Source organism: Mastacembelus armatus, chromosome 9, assembly GCF_900324485.2.
Source record: "Mastacembelus armatus chromosome 9, fMasArm1.2, whole genome shotgun sequence".
Classification (NCBI taxonomy): domain Eukaryota; kingdom Metazoa; phylum Chordata; class Actinopteri; order Synbranchiformes; family Mastacembelidae; genus Mastacembelus; species Mastacembelus armatus.
This window is the reverse complement of record NC_046641.1, coordinates 10,467,374-10,492,608: the sequence shown is the minus strand read 5'-3', so window position 1 is coordinate 10,492,608 and position 25,235 is coordinate 10,467,374. Positions and strand designations below refer to the sequence as shown.

General features: G+C 41.5%; 1 protein-coding gene and 1 long non-coding RNA gene across 5 annotated transcripts in view; one reads left to right on the top strand and one right to left on the bottom strand.

The window, feature by feature from the left end:
- Window positions 1–22,818, top strand: LOC113138462 (uncharacterized). Of its 2 annotated transcripts, none has more exons than XR_003296460.2 (4): window positions 1–217; window positions 20,084–20,228; window positions 20,595–20,710; window positions 22,130–22,818. It is a non-coding gene; the product is annotated as an uncharacterized LOC113138462 (long non-coding RNA). The 2 variants fall into 2 exon arrangements; XR_003296459.2 differs by lacking the exon at window positions 20,595–20,710 and adding an exon at window positions 10,107–10,372.
- arb2a (ARB2 cotranscriptional regulator A) overlaps window positions 18,040–25,235 on the bottom strand; it is a 140,654-nt gene continuing 133,458 nt past the window's right edge. For 2 of the 3 annotated variants that reach the window (XM_026320916.2, XM_026320917.2), the window contains exon 11: window positions 18,040–20,250. In XM_026320916.2, the coding sequence (XP_026176701.1) occupies window positions 20,090–20,250 (161 nt within the window). In that variant the 3' untranslated portion in view covers window positions 18,040–20,089. Of the gene's footprint in view, window positions 20,251–23,283; window positions 24,825–25,235 lie in introns of those variants that run through there. The other variant, XM_026320918.2, reaches the window with a different exon arrangement.

Genomic DNA, 25,235 nt, shown 5'->3' with positions numbered 1-25,235 from the left:
GAAATGATCCTTTTAAAGCGGGCTCAATATGTCTCAATCTGCACTCCTCTTCCCTCTCTAAAGCTTCTGGGTTCGGGACACAGCCAAGAAATATATTAATTAAAGCGCACTACTACAGACTTTTTTTTTCTTAGCACTGGGGAAGAAGCAGTTGGATCAAGTGAAACTCTGTCAACGACGGATGGATGAAGATTCACGGCAGGACAAGAAAAAAAAAGTAAGGCTCATTTTGACCCTCTCTCTCTCTGTCTCCTTCTCCTCTCTCTCTCTTTACTTGTGTGTGTGTGTGTGTGTGTGTGTGTGTGTGTGTGTTTTGCACAGCGTTCTTGTGTGTTCTCCGGACTGAAACGGATAAAGCCAGGGGGAGTGAGTGAGAAAGGCAGGGAGAAAAGTGAGAGAAAGGGGAGGAGGGATATATACGTAAAAAGTGAAAGAGGGTGGACGTGTGTCTATGTTTCAGTGTGTGTGTGTGTGTGTGTGTGTGCGCGCGCGCATGTGTGCGTGCTGGTCATCACCAAGAAATTAATCAGCACGTGGCAATAAACTCCAAAGTGCAAGTTTTCTCACTGGTGTCTTATGTATGTAGAGTATATTGACCCTGGTTTGTATGAATGGAGGTGTTTACATGCGTGCGCGCTCGTGTGTGCACTTGTATAAATGCCGTGTGGAATAAATCACACTAGTTACCAGAAGAAAAGAGAGAGAGAGAGAGAGAGGGAGAGAGAGACCCGGATGGAAAGGAAAGGAAATGCTTGGTTTTAAAGGGGGAAAGCGTGAATCGGATGTAACAGAGCGTTTGCAGCTCAAGGCGAACTCCTAATTCATTCTGTCAACTTTGAGAGAACGTGTGCGTGCTCGTCAGCGGCAAAAGCGACGCCGTTACTTAGTAATAACTAATGCTGGCGCGTAGAATAATTAGCTGTTAAGTTGATGAAATGTAAGGGGAAGGTGGCGGTGAAGGCAGCTAACCTGTTGCTTCTGGTCCAAACATAACAGCAACCTCAGCACTGTGATAACATCCCCTTGAGCCCTGCAGAAATCCATCCCATAATAACCCTAACCCCTCCAAAAAAATATAAACAGACCAACACTCGGAGTCATTGGGAGAGCTGCACAAACAAATTGAATTTAATTACTGTGTTCATTTATTAAATTTAGATTCGTTTTAATAGACATCCCAACAGTCTGATTATGTCAACATGTGGGAGGCCATGCAGCAGGGCCCGGGCTTACATACCTGATAACGCCTGGGCTTTTCAGCAATATTTACGGCTTCTCTTTCTAATACACTCCAGATGGTGTGCGACTGTGCCACCGCAGTCAGCGAGCTCCTCAAATTTTTACTCAGCAACATTTTGTTGCAATTACATCAATGCTGAGACGGAATTTATTGGTGACCCATTTTTCGCTGCATTATATGAATTGAAAATAATAAATAAAAATATAAAAAGTGAAGAAGAAGAAGAAAAAAAGTTTTGGCCACTAAGCTCCACTTTATTTGCATTTTGTACCTGCTCTGGGGTTTACTTTTAAGAGAGAGGAAAAAAAAAACCTCTTAACAATTCTGATTAAAGTATACAACTCAAATAACCCCCACTTCATGGTTTGATGGATTAATATGTTATGAGGACAAAAACACACAGGCCGCATTCATGCCTGACCAATCTTTGTTGTAGCCTGTGCGTTTTTTTTATTCCCAGCTGGTCACTCAGGCAGAATAATACTTGTAAAGATAAAATCCACTGAGCCTATAGCCTCTGTCGTCTTTTTGCTATATTATCCACTGGCAGTAAATTGGCAAGCTTTTTACCAGGTATCCAGCCTCTCCACTAAACACATGTGAATGTCATTTGCTCAGGATTTGCTTAATGGACTCATTCCGTTTATAGTTTATTACTATATTAGATTTAGTATGACATGATAAAAGCATTTGTCTGCTGTGGAATAATTCTATTTTTTTAACACATTTCTGCAGGATACTCATGAAATTATAGTATGAATATAACAGAAGCTATTTTACATCTATCTATCTATCTATCTATCTATCTATCTATCTATCTATCTATCTATCTATCTATCTATCTATCTATCTATCTATCTATCTATCTATCTATCTATCTATCTATCTATCTATCTATCCATTCACTCTAGTCTTGGTTGTTTTATTTCACTGTCGAAGTTGTAGCTCATACTGTTGCTATCTGTGTTTACCTGGATTGCTCAGAGAGGCTGCTGTAGGTCTATTATGATTGACTGAAACGATGCATTGAAGGGTATTTTTCATCTATGCCACGGGGAACCGCGCCTGACAGTGGTAAGGTTTCCCACTGACTCCTTTTAGTCTCCATGCTTGGTTCTGTCTCTCTCTTTCTCTCTCTCTCTCTCTCTCTCTCTCCTCAGAGGACATGCGGCATGTTGATAAATACATGTCTTTTTTTCCATCTTACTCAGCACCATCCATCAAATTTGTATGTCCATGTTACACTGCTGTGCTTAAGGGAGGGAGGGGATGCCAGTAGTCGAGCAGAAACACAAGGGATATGTTGCTCTTTCTACACACTAAATAATTACTTGATCATTCGCGCCGTGTTTTTTTTTTTTTCTTTTTTTTGGTCATGTTAACGTGGTGAATTGTCTCAAGTCGGGCTACAGGCAGGGTTATGTTGTGTGGAGATTTAGAAGTGGTCTTTTGCTGCGCTCTGTGGGTTAATAACCTCTTCACGCACTATAACCACTGTGTTTTGATCCCAGTAATACGTTGGATAGAGCATTTCTCTGGCTTGCCCACGGCTTGGACCACTTTACAGAGGACCAGTCGCCCTGTGGTTGCAAACTCTTTGTGGCCCCACATACCGCCGCTGTGATTATAGAAGTGCCTCCTCTCCCTTGTTAAAGGAGCGAAGCTCTAATCTAGCCTCTGTGTCGCCCCCAAAGCTAGCGTGCCATAGTGAAAATGTGTGTGCCTGTGTGCGTGTGTCTTGTGTGCGTGTGCAAGAGTGAGTGGGGGTCGGTCTGAGCGAGAGAAGAGGGGAAGGGAAGGGTGGGAGAGAGGGAGAGCAAAAAGAAGTGTGTATATGTGTGTGTGTGTATGTGTGGTGGTGGTGGTGGTGGGGGGGGGGTATAACGGAGTGGCCCTTTCCTTCTTTTGAGTGACACGACCCCTCTCTTCTCTTCAAAGGCCATGCAGAAATAAACGCATCTCATTTGAATGGCGATTTTTCTTGGTGGTATTTCACAGCCAAGATTTCTGGAATAGGAATGTGATTTTTTTTCCTGCGATATTCAATTCGGGGATGGTTCTGGTGGCAGGGTATTCAATATTCCCATCTCTCCACATGCAGCATTCTGCAGCCAGTGTGGTATTTTGTCCATGACTACCCCCCACACCCCCACCCCACCCCTCCAAATTCATTTGCATGCGCTGATGATATCAGTAAAGAATTGCTGGCACCGTATGAGGCAGGGCGGGAGGGGTGGGAGGCTTATTTGGATAAAACTGGACCGCAGAGTGGACACGGCCCTAAAGGTCAGTCACCCATTCATGTCAAGGTGGCAGGGGGTGTATGTGTTGGGGGGTCGGCATGGGATTGCCAAAGAGGCTTATTTGAAACCAGGCGTATATTTGAAGCAAGGGAATGAAAAGGAGTGGACCACAAAGCTCGTCATACTTCAAATACGCCCCGTCACATCTTCACTCTTTCCTTTCCACGCAGGCGGCCGGTGTGTAAGGAAGGTGGGGTGTCATGCACTGTGGCATGGCCTGCAGAACACGGAGCAGAAAATAAAACATGGGCACCACAAAGTGGATCCCAGAGGTTTAGGTGTACAAAAGAAGGGGGCTTCCAATGGTTCCCCTTTTAGTGGTACCCTCTGATTTGTGCAAATAAAATACTGAATGAATCCAAATAAGGGGGCCAGTGTGGTTGATAGAAAGTCCCTTTAATGCTGCTGATGTGGAACATTTCATGTAATCTCGCCTGGTTGTTTACAGCACCATAATACTGAAGAGATAGAAAACCTTTCTGAAAGGATTCTTTATAGCACCAAAATAGGGCTTTGCCATGGAGCAAGCCTATAATTTTCTGATTACTAGCCCATATACTACAATTTTGGTAATCGTGCAGAATGTCAAGGATTTTTCCTCTGAGGAAAAAAATAAATAAAAGCTAAAGAAAAACGGGAACGTATGAACATAATGGTATGGATGTTATATAATGCAACTAAATGCCACACTGAACGCCATCCTGTGCTCTTAGAAAACCAGGAAATATTTGATTCATTTTTGAAATATTTCTTTTATTTCCTTTATTTTTACAAATAGGATTATGTCATTTTATAAAAAACTCCAGCTTTATATTTTTTTGAATAAATCCCCAGTGAACAGTAACTGATTACATTCACTGTGGTCTCCTCGCTATACAATAAGCCCATTCATGTAAACAGTGTGAGCTAATGACACTGTACTATATAATATGTTATAAAGCTGCAATTCTATTTAATTAATAAATCAATTAATGCTCTCTTGCCCTACCACTATTTACTTCGAGGGCACCATCCTCGTCAACACACACACACACACACACACACACACACACACACACACACACACACACACACACACACATCATTATGTATAAATAATAAAATTAGGTGAGGTACATTGCAGTGGAAAGAGTCACAGTTTCATTCTAATTATTTCAAAAACTACATCAGTGTCTTATTTTTAAGTTTGCCCATGCTGAAAACTTTTTTTTCAGTGTGGAGGCTGTTGGAGATTAGTGAAAGTCTTAACCGAGTGAAAATTGCCTCAAATTGCTGGCTGTCGTGAAAAATGACAAAATAACGAAGATGACCATTTTGGCCCCTGACACCTCGGTTCATATATCACTGCAAAATAATCCCTCAGGTTTTGCCTTTAGTATTATTACACCTCAGTGTCGTGTTTGAGTGATATGTCAGATTTGTTGATTTAGATTTATTTTACTTCCTAAACCCCCCCACCCACAAAAAAAAAATAAAAATGTGTTTGCTATTGATGTGAGTGAATGAATGTGGGTGATCTAGAATAATAATAATTACCGTGTCAGCGTACAGCACCTTTTTTCTAACCTTTCCATAAGAATTCCCCGGATGTATGAAGCTTGATCATTTTAGATATATAGCTCTGCATTGATTGCTGTAATAGCGCCTGTGTCCCTCCACTCGCGATCAGGCTTTTACCACAGTTGTCGTTATTATTCATCATTATTACTGCTTGTAGCTTACTGTACATGACTATAACTGCTATTGCTGTTACTGCACCAGCAGTGATGTTACAGGACAAGACGCCTTAGTTGTGTATTTGTACATGAACTAATGGCTGCGGTGAAGATGATCACTATTTTACACGTGGTTCCACTTTTTTTTTTAAAATGTAATTTGGTGAAAACCCACTTCTTAACACCACTCAGCAGCAGCACCAGACCTACTGTATATGTACCAAATTGATTCGCGACTATGCACTCGACAGAAGATGTATTGTTTGCTTGTGCACATACACATCCCCAGTAAAACGCTGTGATGGAGCTTGAGAGTGATAGTATCGATTGATTTTGTCAAGTGGGGGAGTCACCAGCCGCCGTCCCCCTCTCTCACCCGCTCTGACATTAAAAGTTCTCCCATTTTCAGCTTGACCACTGATCGGCTGCTCTGTCATCTTGACCCCTCGGATGCTCATTAAAATACGATCCGCTGGGAAAAATAAAAAAAAAGCAGCAGACGTTACACTAACACTAATTAATCGATTTGGGCTAGATCACGTATTAATCTTGTGCAAATGGCACGCTTGCGTGGCAGGGACGGCACGGCAGGGCTGGGATCGCTCTATGTCGTGCGTGATACACAAAAGTTTTTAGCGTTTGAGAGCGCTAAACCGCGGCGCTTTGTTGTGGCGTCCCTCTGCGCCCCTGTGTCCTCTGTGCGTAAAGACAGCCTCTCTCCCCCTCTCTCTCTCTCTCCCAGACCCTCCATGCTGTTATTGTTTCTACCTTTGTTTGCTAGATGGCGCTCTGCGTTGTGGGACCCTCTGACACAAGAACCGCCTCATACCCTCTCTCTCTCTCTCTCTCTCTCTCTCTCTCTCTCTCTCTCTCTCTCTCCTCAGCACTGCGCTCAGCCCACAGTCCACAGCAGAGCACAGAGCAGCTTCATCTGTGCCATTTTTTAAAAACAGGAATTTATTGCTCCTGGAAACGACTCGAAGGCAACCCCAGCACTGTGAACGGTGTTGGAGGTTTATAATTGCATTATACCATGTCGACTGGTATTTTGGTTTGCGTTGTTAAGCCGTGGAACCACACCGGTTAAAACCAGCGATCAGCAATGCATTTAATTTTAATGCACACTGATAATAACCGCAGACTTTCGCACAATATTTGAGCTTTAGATAACTGTTTGTTTTAGCAATAAAACGTTGCAGCACATTTACACCAACTCAAATTAAAACGACGTTGGAAGCAATAAAGGGACTTTAATTAGCCATTTTCGAGTAAATGGTGTCTTATTATTTAAGTAAAGACAGACACACTTAATCTGAAGATAAATTCACTCCGACAACAAAATCTTTACTGTAGAAATATGTAACAGGATTTTGGTTTTTCAGAAAATCTTTTTAGATGAATTGTTGAGCTCAATGAATCTGAGGAAGGCGCTTTAAGGTGGAGTAATAATAAATAAATAAAGCGTCACATGTAAGTTCAAAATGAGAAAATTAACGAAATTGAGCCTTTGTATAATTTTGTAATTTTTTATCATCGATGCAATGAACATCTGGCCGAATCTATAGTGTTTTAGTTTGGTCACAAGCAAGGGAAGGGGGGGGGAGAAAAAAAAGTCCATTGCATTGTTTGCTGAGTGGCCCACTCTGCTCTAAGATATACTGCTGCAGTTACACTTTCACTAAATAGCGGCTTGTCGGTGTCTGACGTTGATGAATGTGCTGGAGACTTGGAGAGCCTTTTACAGCTGTCTTAAAAAGCGCCGTGGCCCCAGACCAGCCACAAACAGATCAGGTGCAGGAGCCTTAATACGACAGTCAGTGACAAAGAAAGACGCACTTTACACACATTTGGAAAGAGTCACTGATGCAATGAAAACTAAACGCTGCAAACGTTTTATTTCAAGCTGGAGTTTAAGTACCTGTCAGCTTAACTTTTATTATTAGGAGGTAAACTACAGCAATATCTTCCTGCTTTCTAAGGTTAGCCTCTGAGATCAATATATTTTTAATGATTACATTGTTTTTACTTTCTGTTAGTAGGTGTGCGGCTTTATTAAGATCAGCATCTGGAATATATTTAAGCGTCTTTTTTTCTCATTTGCTGTGAAATCACTGGGGAGATCAAGAAAAGAGATTTTCTCTTATGTGGCTGCAGATGAACACAGTGCAAGTGCAGCCATGTGCGCTGTGAATGGTGGTTTTGGCTGCTTCCCTCACAGTGGCTCCGTCTATTTCTCACATGACGACATCTAACACACAAACGTGAACTCCAGTATTATTATTATTATTATTATACGTAGAGTCATCTGAATTATTACATGGGAATTTGTTTTCTGCTCTGCCAAACTTACTTCAGTGAACAGTACAATAGATTTATTAGTGAATGCTGCATTTTATTTTCCATTAGCTGAAGTGTACATGAACTTTAATGTGTTCCAACAAACAGATGAGGAGAGGGAGGGTTTAAGAAAACGATCTGACGGGCAGGCTGCAGAAACTGGACCTTACTGGGACTTTCAGCCTCATCACAGGCTGAAATCAAGGTTTCACTGCTGATTGAGCTGTGTTACCCATTTGTTCTAGACAGCCCATCCAACACACACACACACACACACACACACACAGAGTCACAGTCACACTTCCTCCCCCGTTGGATCCTGGGTGGTGTGACACAGCAGGTTCGCTTGTACTGTATATACGGGGCCTCTCTCCACCTGCAGCCTCCAGAAGACACAAACATAGTCAGGCTTCACCTCAGTCTCGCCCCAAATCTACGTTTTCTCTCACTGCTATTTACACGAATTGGCCTACACTTGGCTAACACGTTATTAGCGAGCGGGGGAGAGTGGGATGCAGCATTTCAATTATTTTTTGAACAATGGGCATGGGGCCGTCATACATTTTGAGTGTTTGAGTAAGGCTCTCTTGGTATTTGTTTTCCTCGACTTAACAAGCCATCATCTCACACATGCATATAGAATTGAAATAGCTCAGAGATCCCGCAGGCGAAGGGCGGATTGGGGGGTTCAATTAAGGTGGAATAATGCATGGGGACAAAGCGCATGATGACCTCGATTGAAACTGATCAGAAAACGCATTCACAGGAAAAAAAAAAAAAAAACACAAAACAAAACACACACACACACATCCAGTCGCCTCTTTATTTTGACTTAACGTGTCCTCTTGGTATCTGCACTAAGGCCTATCTGCCTCTCTCAAATCTCAAGCTACTTTGATTTTGGAAATAATTCCATTGCCCGAATATAAAGCTAAGAATTTAATACCATCCAACCTGTGTCGAGACTAATTCACTCATTTTTTTTTGACATTCCTTTCTTTCCTTCCTTAATCGAATTTGCCACATTTAAGCTGGTGCGCGGATTTTGAAGCATAAGCAGCCATTTGGGCTCTATCCCTGAAATGACAAAGAATACGATGGTTTGTCATAATTTCTTAAGTAGAAAACAAGATATTTCAGCGGCACAGTGGGATTTTAACGAATTAAAATATCTCACTGCTTGCCTGTGATAAAAAAAAGAAAAGGTATGGGGATTGAGGCGCTCGCTCGTTAAGTAACTTGCTGTCAGTATAGTTAGCAGTGCTCTGATATGGACGGTGGCTGCAGAGCCTCATCTCTTGGGGTTTTAATTAACAAGCTGTCTCAAAGCTGTAGAGCTCCATCAAACAGCCTCTCTCTCTCTCCTTCTCTCTCTCTCTCTCTCTCTCTCTCTTCCTCTTTCTCCACCAGTAAATCCCGTTTCCTTCACCGCCTTGGGCTCTCTCTCAAACTTTAGTCATACTGGTTCCCAAATCAACTTGTTACCACAGTATGAGCACCAGCTGATAGGATGTAACTCCTCTAAGAAGATTTGCAAAATATAAATTGCTTGTTGTCTCTCTCTGTCTCTCTTTTTTTTCTATTTACATGCACTGGTGCGCGCATTTATTCTCCAGACGCCTACATACTGTATGTATTCTGCTGGCTTTGACTTCGAGTCTGACTGTTGCATGGAGAACTGTTGCTTTCTCTCTGGCTCCTGCCATAAGCAGAGGACTTGTCTAATCTGTTAAAGCGAATGAAATCTTTCAATCTGCTTCACAAATGTGAGACGATTCATCTTTAACCTGCAAAACGTGCTCCGGATACTGTTCGAATGCACATTAGAAATATAAGCTACTCATTAGAGGAAAAAAAAATGCAGTGGAGGAATGCAGCACGTTTTCTTTTGTTTATTTGATTTCTTAACGTTGAGACTGGATTAACAGTATGTTCAATGGTTGAATTAACTCCTCCCCAAACAACTTCGACTGTAACATACTTACACATTCATGTAATCTAATATATATCTGAATTATCACGCACTGTTCCTTGTGAGACCTTGAGTCTGTCTGGTAATATATAATTTTAGTTAAATGATATTTTCAGTCCAGGGCTTTTAGTTCTAATGGCTTTTTTTTAAAAAATATATATTATTTTGCAGCTCTGATGCTTTTCTTCATGTTAAGGATATGAATAGAGCTTCCACCACTGGAAGTGACTCTGTTTGGACAGATGCCACTCAGATTCACTAGTAGAGGTAACATTAACCTAAACGGAATCATATGGGGACGGGAAGGTCCTTTAAGGAGAGAAAACATAAAGTCTTTGTGTAAATATGATGAGGGTTGTTTACATAGGCCGTTGGCGCAAAAGCCAATGTAAACCGGCATTATAGAGTGTAAGCACTGGCTTCAGAGAAGTGTGTGTTTGTGAAAGTGTCTTTGGTCCAGAAGCAAATCTCTCTCTCCCTCTCTCCCTCTCCCTCTCCCTCTCTCTCTCTCTCTCTCTCTCTCTCTCTCACTCTCTCAGCTTATAGTAAACTTGGTGCCGGGTTCCCACCGAGGCCCAGACGGGGGTAATTTGATAGCGAGGCAAGGTCAAGACAGTGCGCTGTCCATGGTGCTGCGGCAGGGCAGGCTGGATGTTATCATCAAATTAGACAGGACAAGTTTCAAATCGATGCCACCCCCGGATGTCTGGAGACCGCCAGCAGTCGGAGTTAAAGTCCTAACAAGTCCCCCCTGACAGGTCAACACCTCAACACAAACACACAGCTCTGATGCAGCAGCCTACAGGTCAGCAGCGCTGTGTTGGTGAGATAAGCACCAATCCCACTGAAGGCTCTAAGTGAAATATAGCTTTAGGTCCTCTGTTATCCGGCGGGTGCTGCATGTTGAGGCTGGACCCTGCTTTTAGAAAGTTTTTTTTTTTTTAATGCATTTGATGGTTTTGCCGATTTATTTGACAGTTGTCATTTATTTGTGTGTGAGGAATTTCAACCCAGCCCTCAGCAGCCGCACTGTCACACGTCTTGGGTTATAGTAAAATCAATAGAAGGTCGACAGTTTGGGTATAAAATGAAAGTTGTTGGACTAATTCTCATTGTAGTGCTATACATACTTATATTCAATTAAGCTGTGGACAAAAAGACTGTAAACAAAATGCTTTTCATCTTCACAGGATCAGAGAATATAACGTTTTAGTTTTCTTTGTCATCCATAAAAATGAAAAAAAAAAATAAGTATTTGTATTTCAATTTTTTAGATCAAACACGATGTCAGTATGAGGTTGTTTTCTTTTGCACTTCAAGTTGCCTGGAATAATCTGCATTTCATTTGTCACACACATAAAAAAAAAACATTAACCGGACACTTTATTTTTTATTGTAGTCACACTGAAATAGATTTAATTCAGAATTTATAAAAGTTTTGGTAAAAAAAAAAACAAAAAAAAAAAACAAAAGTCTGTTGCTGTCAGTCAATTCTAATGTCTTAATTTTAATTTAAATAACATGTTTACATTTTTAAATACCCACCAGAAACCATTCAACGCTAAATAACGGAATATAAGAATGACAGGTATAAAAAAACATAAGATGAATCTCGTTGTTTCAAAAGTAAAAATGAAAAGTTTCAATATATGTATTATCCAAAGAATAACTGCCATTAGAAACTGTTCATTAGCGAAAGATCAGAAGTGACTGAGCGGAGAGAGGGGATCTCAGAGAGGAGGGAAGAGGGCACTGATTAGAGATGCTGCCAATCCGTCACCACCTGACAGCTTTTGCTGCAGGGATAAACAGCAATAAAGTAGAGCTGGCCGCTGTGTTGTTAACTTCACACGCACACACACACACACACACACATACACACACACAGCTCTCGCCACCGGAGGAGCAGGTAAATTCACTCAACTCTCCTCACAGCAACTCGCCTATCGTCGCCTCTGTCTCCCTCCCTGCATGTCAAACCACCCCTTCCTCCCGTCCGTCCTCCGTCAAACTCTCCTCTTTTCATCCTCCCTGCTGACTCAGGTAGCAAAACACAATGAGGACCTCAGCGACAAGCAAAGAAAAGAAAGCCATTCAGCCGGATGGAGAGATTGTGGACGGGAGAGAGGGAGAGAAACGTTATATTTGAATGGCTGATAAAGAAATGAAATAGATGGGAACAAAGTCTAAAGCCGCCGGGATGGGGAGGAGGGGTTAGGCATCATGGAGCAGGCTGCAAGGTGACTGCAGGCCCTTTAATAACACAAGTATATTAACTCGCTTAACCACGGAGATTCAAAATGAACCCAACTTCACTTAAGGGGCCTTGCAAAGCATGAAATGCGCATCAAAACGCACACCTGCCAATCCCAGCGCCGATATTCCTCCAAGCCCTCTCCCCCTTTCCCCCTCTCTTCCATCCGAGCTGTCTGTCATGGTGTGGCCCGGTTAATTTGAGTTCATTGGATGGCAATAACTTCATTTAGACCTTCATCTCTTTTTGGGCTGGATGTAATGAGGATGCAGGTTGCTGCCAGTGAAAGGCCGCTCCCTCAGTAATAATAACTTGGATCTTATTCTTACCCCACGCACTGCCGTGTTTATCCTCGGAGGGCTGCGTCCACATGATGAAACTCATCTATAATGTGTGATTTAATATCGCGTTGCACTATTTTTCTTTTTCTTCTTCTTTTTTTTTCACTTTCCCTGTCAGAGATTTTAAACCCAAAAGAGTGGGTGAGGCTAAAATGTAGTGCGGGTTAGTTTTAGCTGCAGACGAGTTGATTTTAACACAGACTTCAAACTCTTTATGAACTGCTTGTTTTTCTGAGAATGAAAAAATAAAACAACTATAAAGTTCAGTTTCATTTCGCTTGAAAGCAACTTTTTAAAAAAATAAAAATAAAAAAAGATCTTTCTCAAGGTTTTTATGCAATCACTTGTCTTATTTTACTCCATTTCCAAATATTTAAATGAACAACAGCTTGTTTACCGAACAGGTGCTAATAAAAAAGGAAAACTGACTGTGTCACATGTTGTAACTTTTCACCTTTTAAAAATGTGTTTTTATTAAAGATACGTGGCTGAAGATTCATTAAAAAGCAGATTTTTTTAAAATGTCTTTTTATTATTTTTATTTTCATTATTATTATTATTTGCAGCGTAAGCCAGGGCCTTTCCTCACACTGCCAGCTAATCGATATCTCAGCAGCCTTATTGATTTAGGGAGGATTGAACTCTCTCTCTCTTTCTGGAAATAACTCATTATTTCGTTGCTTTAAGTGCGAAAAAAAATATTGTTTCATAAACAGTCGACGTGCTGCGGTTTATTATGGTCACAGTAAAATAAGACTGTACCCTCAGTGTTTGCATAGCACTTCTTGTACTAATACAGAGCTTTGGAAGGAGCTTGTGTCTGGTCTGGTGGTCTGGTCTGTCTCCAGCTGAAAGGACCACGAGCCACTTTCCGATGAAAAATCCCCCTTTTTTTCCCACATTACCTCTCGGGAAACTTTTAGAACATTATTGATTGACGTAATAGACATAGACTGTGTTCATGTTTTCACTCTTTTCAATGCCTGGTTTAAGTTACAGTCATTTATATTTCGATTGATATTTGTATTATATAATCTTTGTCTTTAAAAATGTATAATAGTTTAAATATTTTTGCCTTTTTTGATAGATTTTTAAATTATTTACTACATATTTTTACTTTCAAACTGAGTCTTTGTTGTTATAGTTTTATTTATTCTTTTTATGCAGTAAAGATACTGTATCTCTTTATGTAAATACTTTCATTTAAAATAAAGCTATTGTCTAGTTTAGGAATGTTTTATTAATATTACATTTTGGCGCATTATATTGGGTTGGTGTTATAATTACAACTGTAATTTTTTAAAAAGTGGATGTTCTTATAAAAACAATTCAGGCCATGTGTGTTATAGTATTTATGATTAATTATTGGCCCTAAGTTACAACTTTAATGAAAAAAACCTTGAATGTATTTAAATGGCTGAGGTTAAATAGGCCTTGTGGTCAACCTGTTGGAAAATGAAGAATAAATATGTTCAACTTTTTTGTTTGGTGAAGTAGGAGGTGATAGATCTGTGAGCAGGAAATATACTGCCCCTTCCTCTTGTTCCACGTTTATCGTGGAGTAATAAAGTGTTTCTGTCGGCTGAGTGCTAGTGCTTTAGAAGAAGAGAAGAAGAGACAATATGTGTAAATGAATCTGACATTTGTTAATATGATAATTAAAATATGAGAAATCAGTGCCGGATAACCAACATTATTTGGTTCCAGGTATTTGGGTTCCAGATATCCAGTCACATTTGAACCACTAAGAAAGGCCTCGATCACGGGCCTACCCAGAGCCCCTGCGACTCCTCTGCGTCTCCTCTGCGTCTCCTCTGACAAAGACAAAACGAGTCATTTTCCCCAGTCTGTCAAAGTACAGGCCAATGAGCTGTTACACTTCACTTTTCTCCCCCCATTCTTCTTCTGCTGCTGCTGCTGCTGGTTGCCTAACATTGCTTTCCTGAAATCATCAGAGACTATAGCTCCAAATCTTAAAAGTCAGAGCTCATTCTTCAAATGTATTGCGTTTCAGAGGGTCTCTTTTTTTACTGCAGGAGTCTGTAGGCCAGCAGAGTATCAGAGGAGGTGTAATTGAGGGGGCGGTGAGGGGATAGAGTAGCGGTCCGCCTGAAAGCTGCTATTAAAGCCAAATGGACTGAACACCGTAAAACGGCTCTGCCAACAGCTGTCCCACAATCGGAGTATTATATGCCAGGATCCTCCAGCACGCACAGCGCACACATTAAACCATGCTGTTGATGTAGTGGCTACTTAGAAGTGTTTAGGCAGCAAAGCCGAGAAAAGAAAATACCAACGAATAGCCACTAGAATATTCCGCCAATATTCGCATTATAGTCCTATGGGGACTTCAGCCTAGCTGTGTTTCTTGGTGATTTTGGTCTCTAAAGGCATTCTTCACCTCTCTACAAGCCCCGCTCTTCTTATAATAACCTGGGGAATTGCAATTTTACTGGGAAAGTCGATTTGCTTTGCATATTTCCACACATTATGGTTATAACTGTGTGTTTTTTTTTCAGGAGCTCCAAGACAGGTGAGAGCAAAGGCAGATGAATAGCAGGTCATCCTGTGTATGTGTGTGTGCGTGTGTGTGGGAAGTCTCACACACACGCACACACGCACAATCGGAGACACACACACGTTCAGGATATCATTACACAAGTTTTGCACACGCTCTGTTTTTTTCCTGGGGATTGTTTGCTTTAATGGCGTGTTTTTTTCAGCACTTGTGCACAATATGAATATAGATCATGTGTGATATCTCGCCCATCAACCGATGCGGAGCCTCCAACAGAAATGAAAGCAGACTATACATTTGAGACTCCTGCAGCCCATAAGAGGCCCAGCATCCCACGTGGTGAAAACACCTGTGCCCCGCAGAACAAAGCCCAGTGACGCTCTTTGACAAACGTGATGCGCGTTGTCCCGAGTGTCCTCTCGGTCCGCGAGTCCTTATTAGAAACGAGAAGCAGAGAGTGAAGAGTTTGTTTCCACAGGATTAAATGGTTTCTCTGCAACTCAATGAATATGTAATGATGTCTAACGAAACCGGCCAGTGCGTCCTGTGCTCTGGTCTGCAGGCCCTGTATCACAAAGCTCTTCTGCTGGGGAAAAACACAGAGTAGAGCCGGCCAGAGAAAAGAGGGGCGGAATAGGGGAAGAGGAGAAGAAGAAGGGATACAATCTTGAATGCAGTTCCAAGCTTAAGCCAGACATTCACTCAGTCAATAGGCGAAGTATTTGCTCACGTACTGAGGGAGAGAGGGAGGTTGGTTGGTTCTTTTTTGAAGAAAGGATGTGTGTGTGTGTGTGGGGGGGGGGGGGTTACATTTTCTTAAAGTGCTTTGGAAATATTGTTTCTGATAAGCAGTCATGCCAATAAAATAATTGAATTGAACTGATAGAGAAGGGGCGAGAGAGAGAGAGAGAGAGAGAGAGAGAGAGAGAGAGAGAGAGTTCCTCCACCATGACTGTTAAAGATATTTTCCCTTAGTATACCCGATAAAACATTGATTGTTGCAGTTTGGTGACCCGTAAAATTTGGGGGTTAGTTTTGTCTTCTGAGCTGAGCATATAATTATGCAAATAGTGATCTGACAGTGATCCGCTGGAGGAGTGCTGAAGGAGAGGGAGTGTGAGTGTGAGTGCGTGTGTGTGTGTGTGCGTGTGTTTGGGGGGGGGGGCATTCCAACTTTGCCTAATGCTCGGTTCCTTTGGAAAGAGTTCATCATGTGCAGGGATGGCGTGCATATCAGAGTGGGCCGGAGCAAGCAAGCGTGACAGCAACTCTCCCAAAGAAAAAATTGAAATATCAGGCTGTGGCAGCACAAGGGTTTCCCTCAACCTTTTTAATGTCAAGGAAACCCCACCCGATCCGCCGACTCCTTCCCAAAATCTTTCCAGCGCAGACCCCCCATTTGGAAGGATTTAATGCCAAAGCTCCGAGGCTGATGTCATTTTCTGTTGCAGATATGATTCAGTGTGGAGCTGTCTGTAAGTGTCTGTGCCGTGAGCTGACGACAATAGCTGGGAGAGTTGAAACCTACAATCAAATCAGTCATACCTATTATACATGCACACGCTGTGCTAACTTCTAGCGAGGTGAAAAAAAAAAGACAGACGGAACAGACGCGTTCTCGTTTGATTTGGGGGGATCCCTCCTCTCACGCAGGGAGCCTAAACTGGCCCCCCGCAGACATGAAGAGATCATCTCTTTCTTTAGACGCTAAGAGACAGCTACATGTGACAAACTGACGCATGAGTGATCAATCTGAATACGCATGGCCCTTCGGAAAATCACTTCACTACAATTTGGATTTAATTTCTACCGAGCCAGACGCAACGAAAACGGGATCACAGATCTCGACACTCCCTGACGCGAAAACTTTCTCTGCTTTGGATCAGGGTTTTAAAAGATGCAGTCTACCTTACTTAAATTAACTTCCACAACTTTTAATGTCACATAATCTGTCAAATGGACTTTAACAGATAGTGAACAGGTCTCAAGGCACAAAATAATTCCTGGCCAAAAAAAAAAAAAAAATACAATTTACTCCGCTGAGTATTAGTCGTCTGCCTTTGATGATAACTCCAGGAATTATGGTGCCACCACATTAGTGGTTTGGACAGAAGGCAGGTTATTTAATTAAACTCAGAAAACGCGCACTAATGAAATACAACACAGATTTTCTTTCTCCAGGTTAAAGAATCGTTAAGTTGGAAATATCCTAAGGAGGTTCTGAAACGCATTTTTAAGACGGAAAGTTGAGTCCACTTTGCGTCTGATGCTGCCTGTGCGTGCGTGCGCGCGCGTGTGTGATTGAATGCCTCTCTTTAATCAGCGGCCTGACACAGTGTGAGGGGGACTCGCCTGGTTCCACTTGTTGTTCGGGGGTTAATGGAAAAGATTTCTAAAGATTTATTGAGGGGGCGTTTAATGACCTGATCGGTTTCACCGTGTGAAAACAAATGATGCTGTAAAACCGCGCTGAGTTGGAGGGTGAGGGGGGGGGGTCACTTTGCCAAAATTAATGACCAAGAATTAGTGTTTATAGTTTGTTTTCCTTGACACACTTCAAACTGCTGTTATATTCACTTAAAGATGCTGCCTTCTCTCAGAGTAGCCCGACATGTTGAGAAAGTTCAACCCTTTAAACTTTTATCTTCCACTTAACGTAAGAAAAGAAGCACTGAAGTAAAGTTAAAGCAGCTGTTTGACAAAACACTGAACACAGCAGGGGGGATTGTGCGGCAGCACATGGATGTTAGTTGATCTTCTTTCTCGATGACTCGGTGCTGGACTTTCTCGCCCTCCCCGCACCTGCTTCACACTTTCGGGCGCATCTCTGACTCCCTTTCCCATCTGACCTTTTAAGTTCTGGTGAGTTCTTATTTTCCCACATGTCCATAATGCGCGTCTTTCTGCACCGGCAATCCGTTAAAAAAATGTGACGGATTTTTTCAGATGGTTTGTAAGAAAGTTCAATAGAAAAGCTACAAAAAAAAAAAAAAAAGCAGAAGTGAGGAATATGTGCAGGTTAAAAACCAAGATGCAAACGTTGGGTTTATTTGCTTTTGAAGGGTTTTAATAGGTTAATTACAAAAAGGAAATCAGCCACGTAGGAAGAAGTATTAACTGTGTTGCAGAAACCTGAAAATACATTTTAAAGCCAGCCGTTTAAAACCGAAGTGGCTCAGAAGAAAAGGAAAAAAAAGAGCAACATTTGAGGATATAAGATAAATTCATGACCTGGCAGGACACTTGCGGTTTCATAAAAATCCAAAGGCTTGTAACTGCGATAAAACAAAACAGGCGTGTTTCTTAAACCAATACAACAACATATAAACCATGTGCAAAAATAATGCCTTCAAGAGCAATATGCAAAATTAGCCCCTTTTATTTGCAAACTGTGCTTTGGATTTAGGCTGCTCTTACATCTTTAGTTCCATTCACATATGGCTTGCTGGATATTATTAAAAACAGTGAGCAGAATCTTGTTTATTCCTAAGGCAACAATATACAAATTATGGAGTGAAAAATGAACTGATTGTAGCTGAAAAGCAGAAAGATGAGCAATTGTATCTTGAAATGAAACTCATCAAATCAAATAATAAGCCAACTTCTTTGCTGAAACCTGGAGAGATCTGAATCAAATTAAAAGGAAATTAGGCCTGCAACCATCAGCCACAGTTGTCTCATTACAGCAGAAAGATAATCCACAAAAGCCTTAAACCATACACACAGTGGGCAGGAGAGCCAGGATTAAAAGTTTAACAATGGGAACTGTTGGAAGTGAAAAAAAAATTATACATATATATATATATATATATATAAATATATGAGAATGTGTCTAAGTTTTCATAAGATTTAGTACCCAGTTTGAGTTTTTGCTAATGTCAAGATACATTACAAATGTATTCCATTAAGCCAGAGTGGCTTATAAAAGACACAAGCCTTATGGAGAAAAAAAAATGATCATGTTTGTGTCACATAGTCAGATTATGTGCAGCTGAGCAGGGAGCTGACTTTGTCACTTCTAAGTATACAAGATGAGTACTTTGGCGGAAGGAAAAAAGGGGAAAAAACAGATATGTTGCATTTCTCCAACATCTAAGGAAATATCATTCAGGCTTAGAATAATATTGAAATCTTGGATTTTCTGACATGTGTAAGGTGATATATTGAGACTTTATGAGTGTTGCGAGCTGACTTCTGGCTCCTGCTAAAATGAGATATCCCTCAAACCTATTTTGATGCTTGACTTTAAGTGATTTTAAATACGCTCAGTGTCCTGAATTTTCCATATTCAGCACAGGTTGTGTTTGTTTTATTTGTTTCATCACATTCAATCATCTAGAGACATCAATTTCAAGGGTATAAAATTGAAAAAAAAAAAGAGATACATATTTATAATAAACAGAGACCTGGACGCTCCACAGTTCTGCAAATCAAACCCAGAGATATTCTAAAGTAAATACTTATGAGAAGCATTGACTTAATATTAAAAATCAAACAGTGTGAATGCAACACTGCATTCAAATTTAGCTCAAAGTTAAAAAAATTAAAGCAAAAAAGATCTCTTATTATAAACACTGCAATCCCAGGAATACATGGCACAGGTAAGAAGCATGTTTTATACAAAGATGAATGAGAATGGTCAGGCTTAAAAGCTCGCTGCATATGTGGAGGAGTTAGAGAATGAAGTCATAGTCATAAAAAAACACTTTGTTAAAACAAACAAATGGTCACCAGTTATGAGTGTGTGTTCACTCCTATTAAAAACATTTATGGTGGGCATGGGATGAAAAAAAAAAATGTAAATGGACATTGGCCAGGTTGAAATGATATTACACCTTAGGACAGGATTCCATAGAGCATGAGCTGATTTTGGGATAAGCAACTCGGGCTTTAGGATCAGAGGGGAAGAGCGAAATAAGGGTGAGACTGAGCAGTGTAGACTCGAGGGCAGGCGGGGCATTAGCTCAGTTCAGGCTGATGTCAGGACAATTAGAGGTGCACCACAGTGCACTGTGCACAGTGACTGTCAGACTTAATCTCTGTTGCCGTGGCCCGTACCCGCAGCCAGGCCGCAGCCCACGGGAAACGCTAACACTCAGGCCCATATTGCTTTGACAGTTGCGCTCATCTAGAAGTAATGCAAAACGTTATTGTGATGTATACATGGTGACCCTGTACTCTTGTCTCTTACAACAATAAGGCTATGTGTGTGCATAGCCAGTGAGGGCTGGGATGGAGAAATGACACTCAGGAAGAGGAGTGAGCAAGGAAAGATGGAGGGAGGTCACAGAAGGGCGGAAGAAAAAACGGAAAAATAGCTGAGAGAATTTGGAACCCTAGCCTCCCTTTCTGCATTTCTCTCCTCTGATCCCTTGCCACACCTTCCCTCTGCTTTTGTTTCAGATCACCCTACAAATCTTGGTGTTTATTTTTGAGGGAGCTGCTGCGTGTGGTGACAGTGCTGGAGGTCCCCTCTGCTTCCTCGCCCTCTTTTGTCTCTAGGACCTCCCTGAAGAACCTGAAGATGGAGAGGAAACTCATCCAGGAGGTCAGCTCATGTCTCTCTGTACCTACATGTTAAAGATACACACACAAAACATAAAGCATAAACAGGGCTCATATAATATTTCCTTACTTTAAGCTTCAAGCAAAATAAGGTCATGTGGACATGATTAAAAAGGTTGGACTACATGCTGTACACCTACTGTGGTAACTGTGGAATGAATGAACATTAGATTAGATGTTTAGCTTGTTAAGGCCCACCACTCTCACAATGCACTGCATCAAGCCCAAGGCCTTATGCATGAGAGCAATGACAGCCTATGACCTATTGGTCCAACGGGAGAGCCCTAATATGTTATCTAAGTGGATACCTGATAATCAACACCACTGCACATCTCTTTTTCCATCTCAGGCTTTCCAACTAAACCAGAGTTATGCACAATGGGTGCACTAAGTGAAACCAGTGGAGCGATAGTCATTCATTCTGAAGAGCTGATTGAGGAAAGGCAAGACAGAAGCTGGAGAGAGGTAACTCGCAAACATATCAGGTGGTCTAGGGGTGGTGGGGGAAGGCAGCAGTGCTGGGTTTCCCTCTGACCTCGTCTGGGTTAGCCAGTTCCCAAGTTGGGTTCACACTGGAGCTTGAAATCTGGTACATGCACCTCAGGTTCCACACGGTTTGGATATCACAGGCCAGCTTTTTAGTTGGATAGCTTGCAAACTCACTGGCAGTTTCTTCTATGCCAGCTATTCCTGCTACAGAACACCACATCATAGCATCAGTGATGAGGACAGATCGTGGCTGCAGCTGCTGCCCGACTCGTGTCTACGCCTGCTCACTAACCATTCAGTGATAACAGATAATGGCTTGTTTCTGCTGCCGCTGGCTAGCAGCTCAGCTGCTTAGCAACACAACTGTAACTGGACTTGAAAAGCCATATTGAGGTGCCCTCTTGCTTCCCAGAGGGAGAATATGGTTGCAGCAAGAAGATATTAAGCAGTTCATCCACTGATCGATCTAAGAAAAATCTACATGTGTTTACAGACAGGGAGATGAATGGATACAACGGCAGTAATGAGTTTTCTTTTTTGAATCTTTATTTGCGCACTTATGTTTTTTTTTTTAGACCTGGCATTAGTCAGATAAGAACATTAAAATGGGTCCCTACAGTTTCGACAAGAGGATTAAAAAATAAAGGACAAGCTTAGCATCTAAGATCAGATAGGGTTACCTGAAAACAATCGGCCGTGGGAGCCAACTCATCTGGATGACTTAAATCAGTAGTATGTTAGAAATACCTTTACGTCTGCTCCTTCTTCACTGCCTTTCTCCTTCCTCCTCTGCGTACATTGTATCAGCTATAAAAAGCTAGACTAGAGGGCCGCAGGGATACAATTAGGAAGCACCTTAAAGGCTCTCTCTCCACAGACAGGCCTCTGATGACCACTGCACTGACCCCATGTTTATTAGATTGACCCCTGCCTGGAAGCATTAATGGAGATGGCATGTGTGCATGTGTGTGTATGACTGTAAGACCAGGGATAAGCACAGGGTCTTGGGCTGAGTATGAATTTGGGTTCATGTTTTGTTTGTGTGCGCGTGTGTATGGGGGTTCTCGATCACTCTGAGATGAGGGACTGTGCTGCACACTATATAGCAAGCAGACTGCAGTCAGTGCCTTGGGTCAAATTTACTGGCCTGGCAATCATGGGAGTCAATAACCCGGTACTCTCAGTGACTCCTCTACCTGTGTAGGGCTCAACATAACACCTATCTCTGGAAAACAAAGACATAGCCCTCTCACACCTCTAATCTATCATTTATATCCAATTTGAGATACTGTGATTTTTTTCCACCTTCTCCATTTTCCTCATGTCATTGGTCCCTCCCTCACTAGAGTTTTTACTTTTGTTTTGTTCTTTCTTTTTTTTGTTCCTCTCCTGTAGAAGCGATCAATGCTGCAGCGCTCTCTTGTTCACCCTGAACTGGAGCTGAACTCCTCCGGAACGCCGCCAGCTTCTCCGCCCTATCCCATCGCAGTCTGGGGTCACCAGGGGGGCGTCTCTGTGCCAATATGCAGATGAGCCTGTGTCCCTCCAATGACTCTGGTGTTAAGCTCCACCTCTATATGAGATGAAGCCCCCCTCAGACCACCCCCCCCCCCCAGCCCCAGACAACACACAGACATAAAACCACTCTCACACAGGGCTTAAATAGGCCTTTAACAGCTTATGTCCACTCTTTCTTTAACAACCAAAGTGTGTCGGACCTAATGGATGTTGTCAAAGCTGAGATGTGACTGCTGATTTAGAGGAAGAACCCAAATGACCAGGCTTCAGTAGCCACTAAAGACAGAGAGAGGGAGAGAGAGAGTAAAAAGGAAAAAGAGAGAATTACCTCAGCTATGCCACAAATCAAAGTAATATCTTTAAAAGATGTGGGGGATCGATGAAGTGTCATCTGGCTGTATCTCGTGTGTAAAGTGAACCCATAAACATCCAGTGAGTACTACTTTAGCCTTAATTTTACTCCACTATTGAAAAGTTTTTCAACTGATAAGCAGATTTCTTTTATGGGCAATTGATTTAATATATATTTAGAACAAGATATAACAGACAAAACTCTTCCATTTTCATTATTATGCATTTAATTAGTTCAACTTTGAAAATAAAGTATCTTGCACATTTGTGTGTGCTTTCTTGCATTAACCATGAATCAATTAGGTTCCATGTGCTAACTTTAGCAGATTTATTGTAATTCCATTAATCTAATAAACTTTATTTTAAATGCTATAATACTCCTGTTTGTTGTAAATGCAATAATGATATTATTGTGAGCTCCATAACACTATATTGTAATGGGAAATACAGAAAAAAAAAAAAATCTTTGACTTGCGCAATGTTTCTAATTAGAATTAAGCACTGACAATCTTAACAGGATTTATTACTGCAAGTACAATGATGACAGCTGATGATGTTTCACTGTAATGCAGGCAATAACAGGTATGGAAAACAGCTTTGTGATGAAAGCTGTGCTCTTTGCTTAGGTCATGGCAGAGTTTGAGTCCAGCTCCTAATCTGTATCCTCTGTTTGACCATTCTATGTGTGTTTTCTGAGCCTGGTGAGGTGGCCTCATTATGTGACAGGCAGAGGAGAGTATTTGATCCCAGATATTTAGCCTTCTCCTCTCTGTCACAGCCACTGGAGCCCTCTCAAGGTAATTGACTGACTGTTTGATCTCCCTCTGACTCTACATTTCTACAAGACACTGACACACACACACACACACACACACACACACACACACACACACACAAATACAAATACATTCATCACTTGCAAGTGTCTACACATGATGGCACACACATACATTTACCCACACGTGTAGCACATACTCACTGTACCCTCCCCCAAAACACCAAGCAATCCAACACACGCGCCCATGCACACACACAGTTGTTATCATTTGTGTGCAGTGAGGTAAGGGAACAGAGGAGGAGAGTTTTGAGCCGTTAAAAAGGAAACAAGGAAACTCCTCCATAGCTATAGGCCATGCTTTCTTCCCTTCGCACCAAACGCTGCATGCTGTTACAAATGGTAATCGGCTCTGATTGTCACAAATTTCAAAACAAACGCTAGGTGACTGAAAAGCCAAAGTGACGCCCCGAGTGATACTCCGACAGAAAGCCCGAATCAAAGCATGCCGACTATAATTAGGTTCCATCTGGGATACATTATTTAAAGCTGCACCAGTTAATTGCTTGTGTACAAATGGCCTATTTTATTTGAATCAAACTCTTTTTTTGTGATTCGTAATTACATTGATGCGAAGGGGGCCATATCTCTTTACTTCATTTATAACATAAATACATATTCAAATTATTAAGAGGATTTTGAGGCAAGGGAAATGTAAAGTGATGATACTTTTCTTTGTGTAAACTGAATTTCTTTCTTCAGTTATGAGTGCTTAATCAAATACACTGACATTTGGGTTAAACATTTAATGAGCTTCAATTAAAAAAGGATATGAACAATGATATTATCATCAAGTGAAAATTACAAAAACAAAATACCTAAGAGGACCAATACACATGATATTACTGCATGCAAAAGCAAACATTTTCTCATTTCCTCTTGTCAAAGTTTTCATCAAAAATCTAACAAAGTGCATTTGCTTATCGATTTCCTATTGATGGTAACCCAAGCTTTTGTTTTATCTTGATGTACGGCATAACAGTGCGTTGTAGTGTGGGCCCTGGCTTGCTGAAATCCTAGCTGGGCTGCTGTTTGTGGAAACTATCTGTTGCATGGATCAGTGGTGGGAAATTGCTATCTGTATCCTGGTTGTCAGACGATCGGATTTCCGCCCCTGACGCTCTCTGATATTAGGTGATCTAACGTGGTGTGTGTGAGAGTATGTGCACGGTGTGTGCACGAATACTGCGTTCTTGTGTGTATTAGTTCATATGTGTCTGGTTGTGCATACAAAATGCACACGGGCTTGCAGTCAGTTATGCGTGTTGTCATCTTCTTTGCCAACATGCGCAAAGGTCATGAATGCCTTTGCGTCCCATGTGGCTGTCTGTCAGAGAGGGCAGGTAGGTGGCAGCTGGTCAGCCACACTCCCAGAGCAACTCTGTCCTTTGTAACAAAACAAGAAGATGTTCTCCTCGATTATAAAGCAGATTAAATTTAAATGTAATCATTTATTAAACAGAAACTACCACTGTTAATGCCACTGCTGATTCCTCAATGAAATTCATTTTTAATGTTCGTCAGTAAGTAGGGCCTGCCCCACCCCACCCCCAATCTCTCTGGTACCGCTTTTAATTACTTTGCTTATTATTGTGTGCTGTTAGACAAAAACAAGACAGAACTCATTACACATCCAGAGATGAGGAACCTGAATCACTAGCTACAGGGGCCGCTGAGGGGACTCTGCACTTACTTAGAATAAAATATAGACAGAAGAGAGAAACAGAGAAACAAAATCGAGTGAAAGCCCAGAGAGAGCACAATATCACATTAACTTGTTCAAATCATCACCCAATG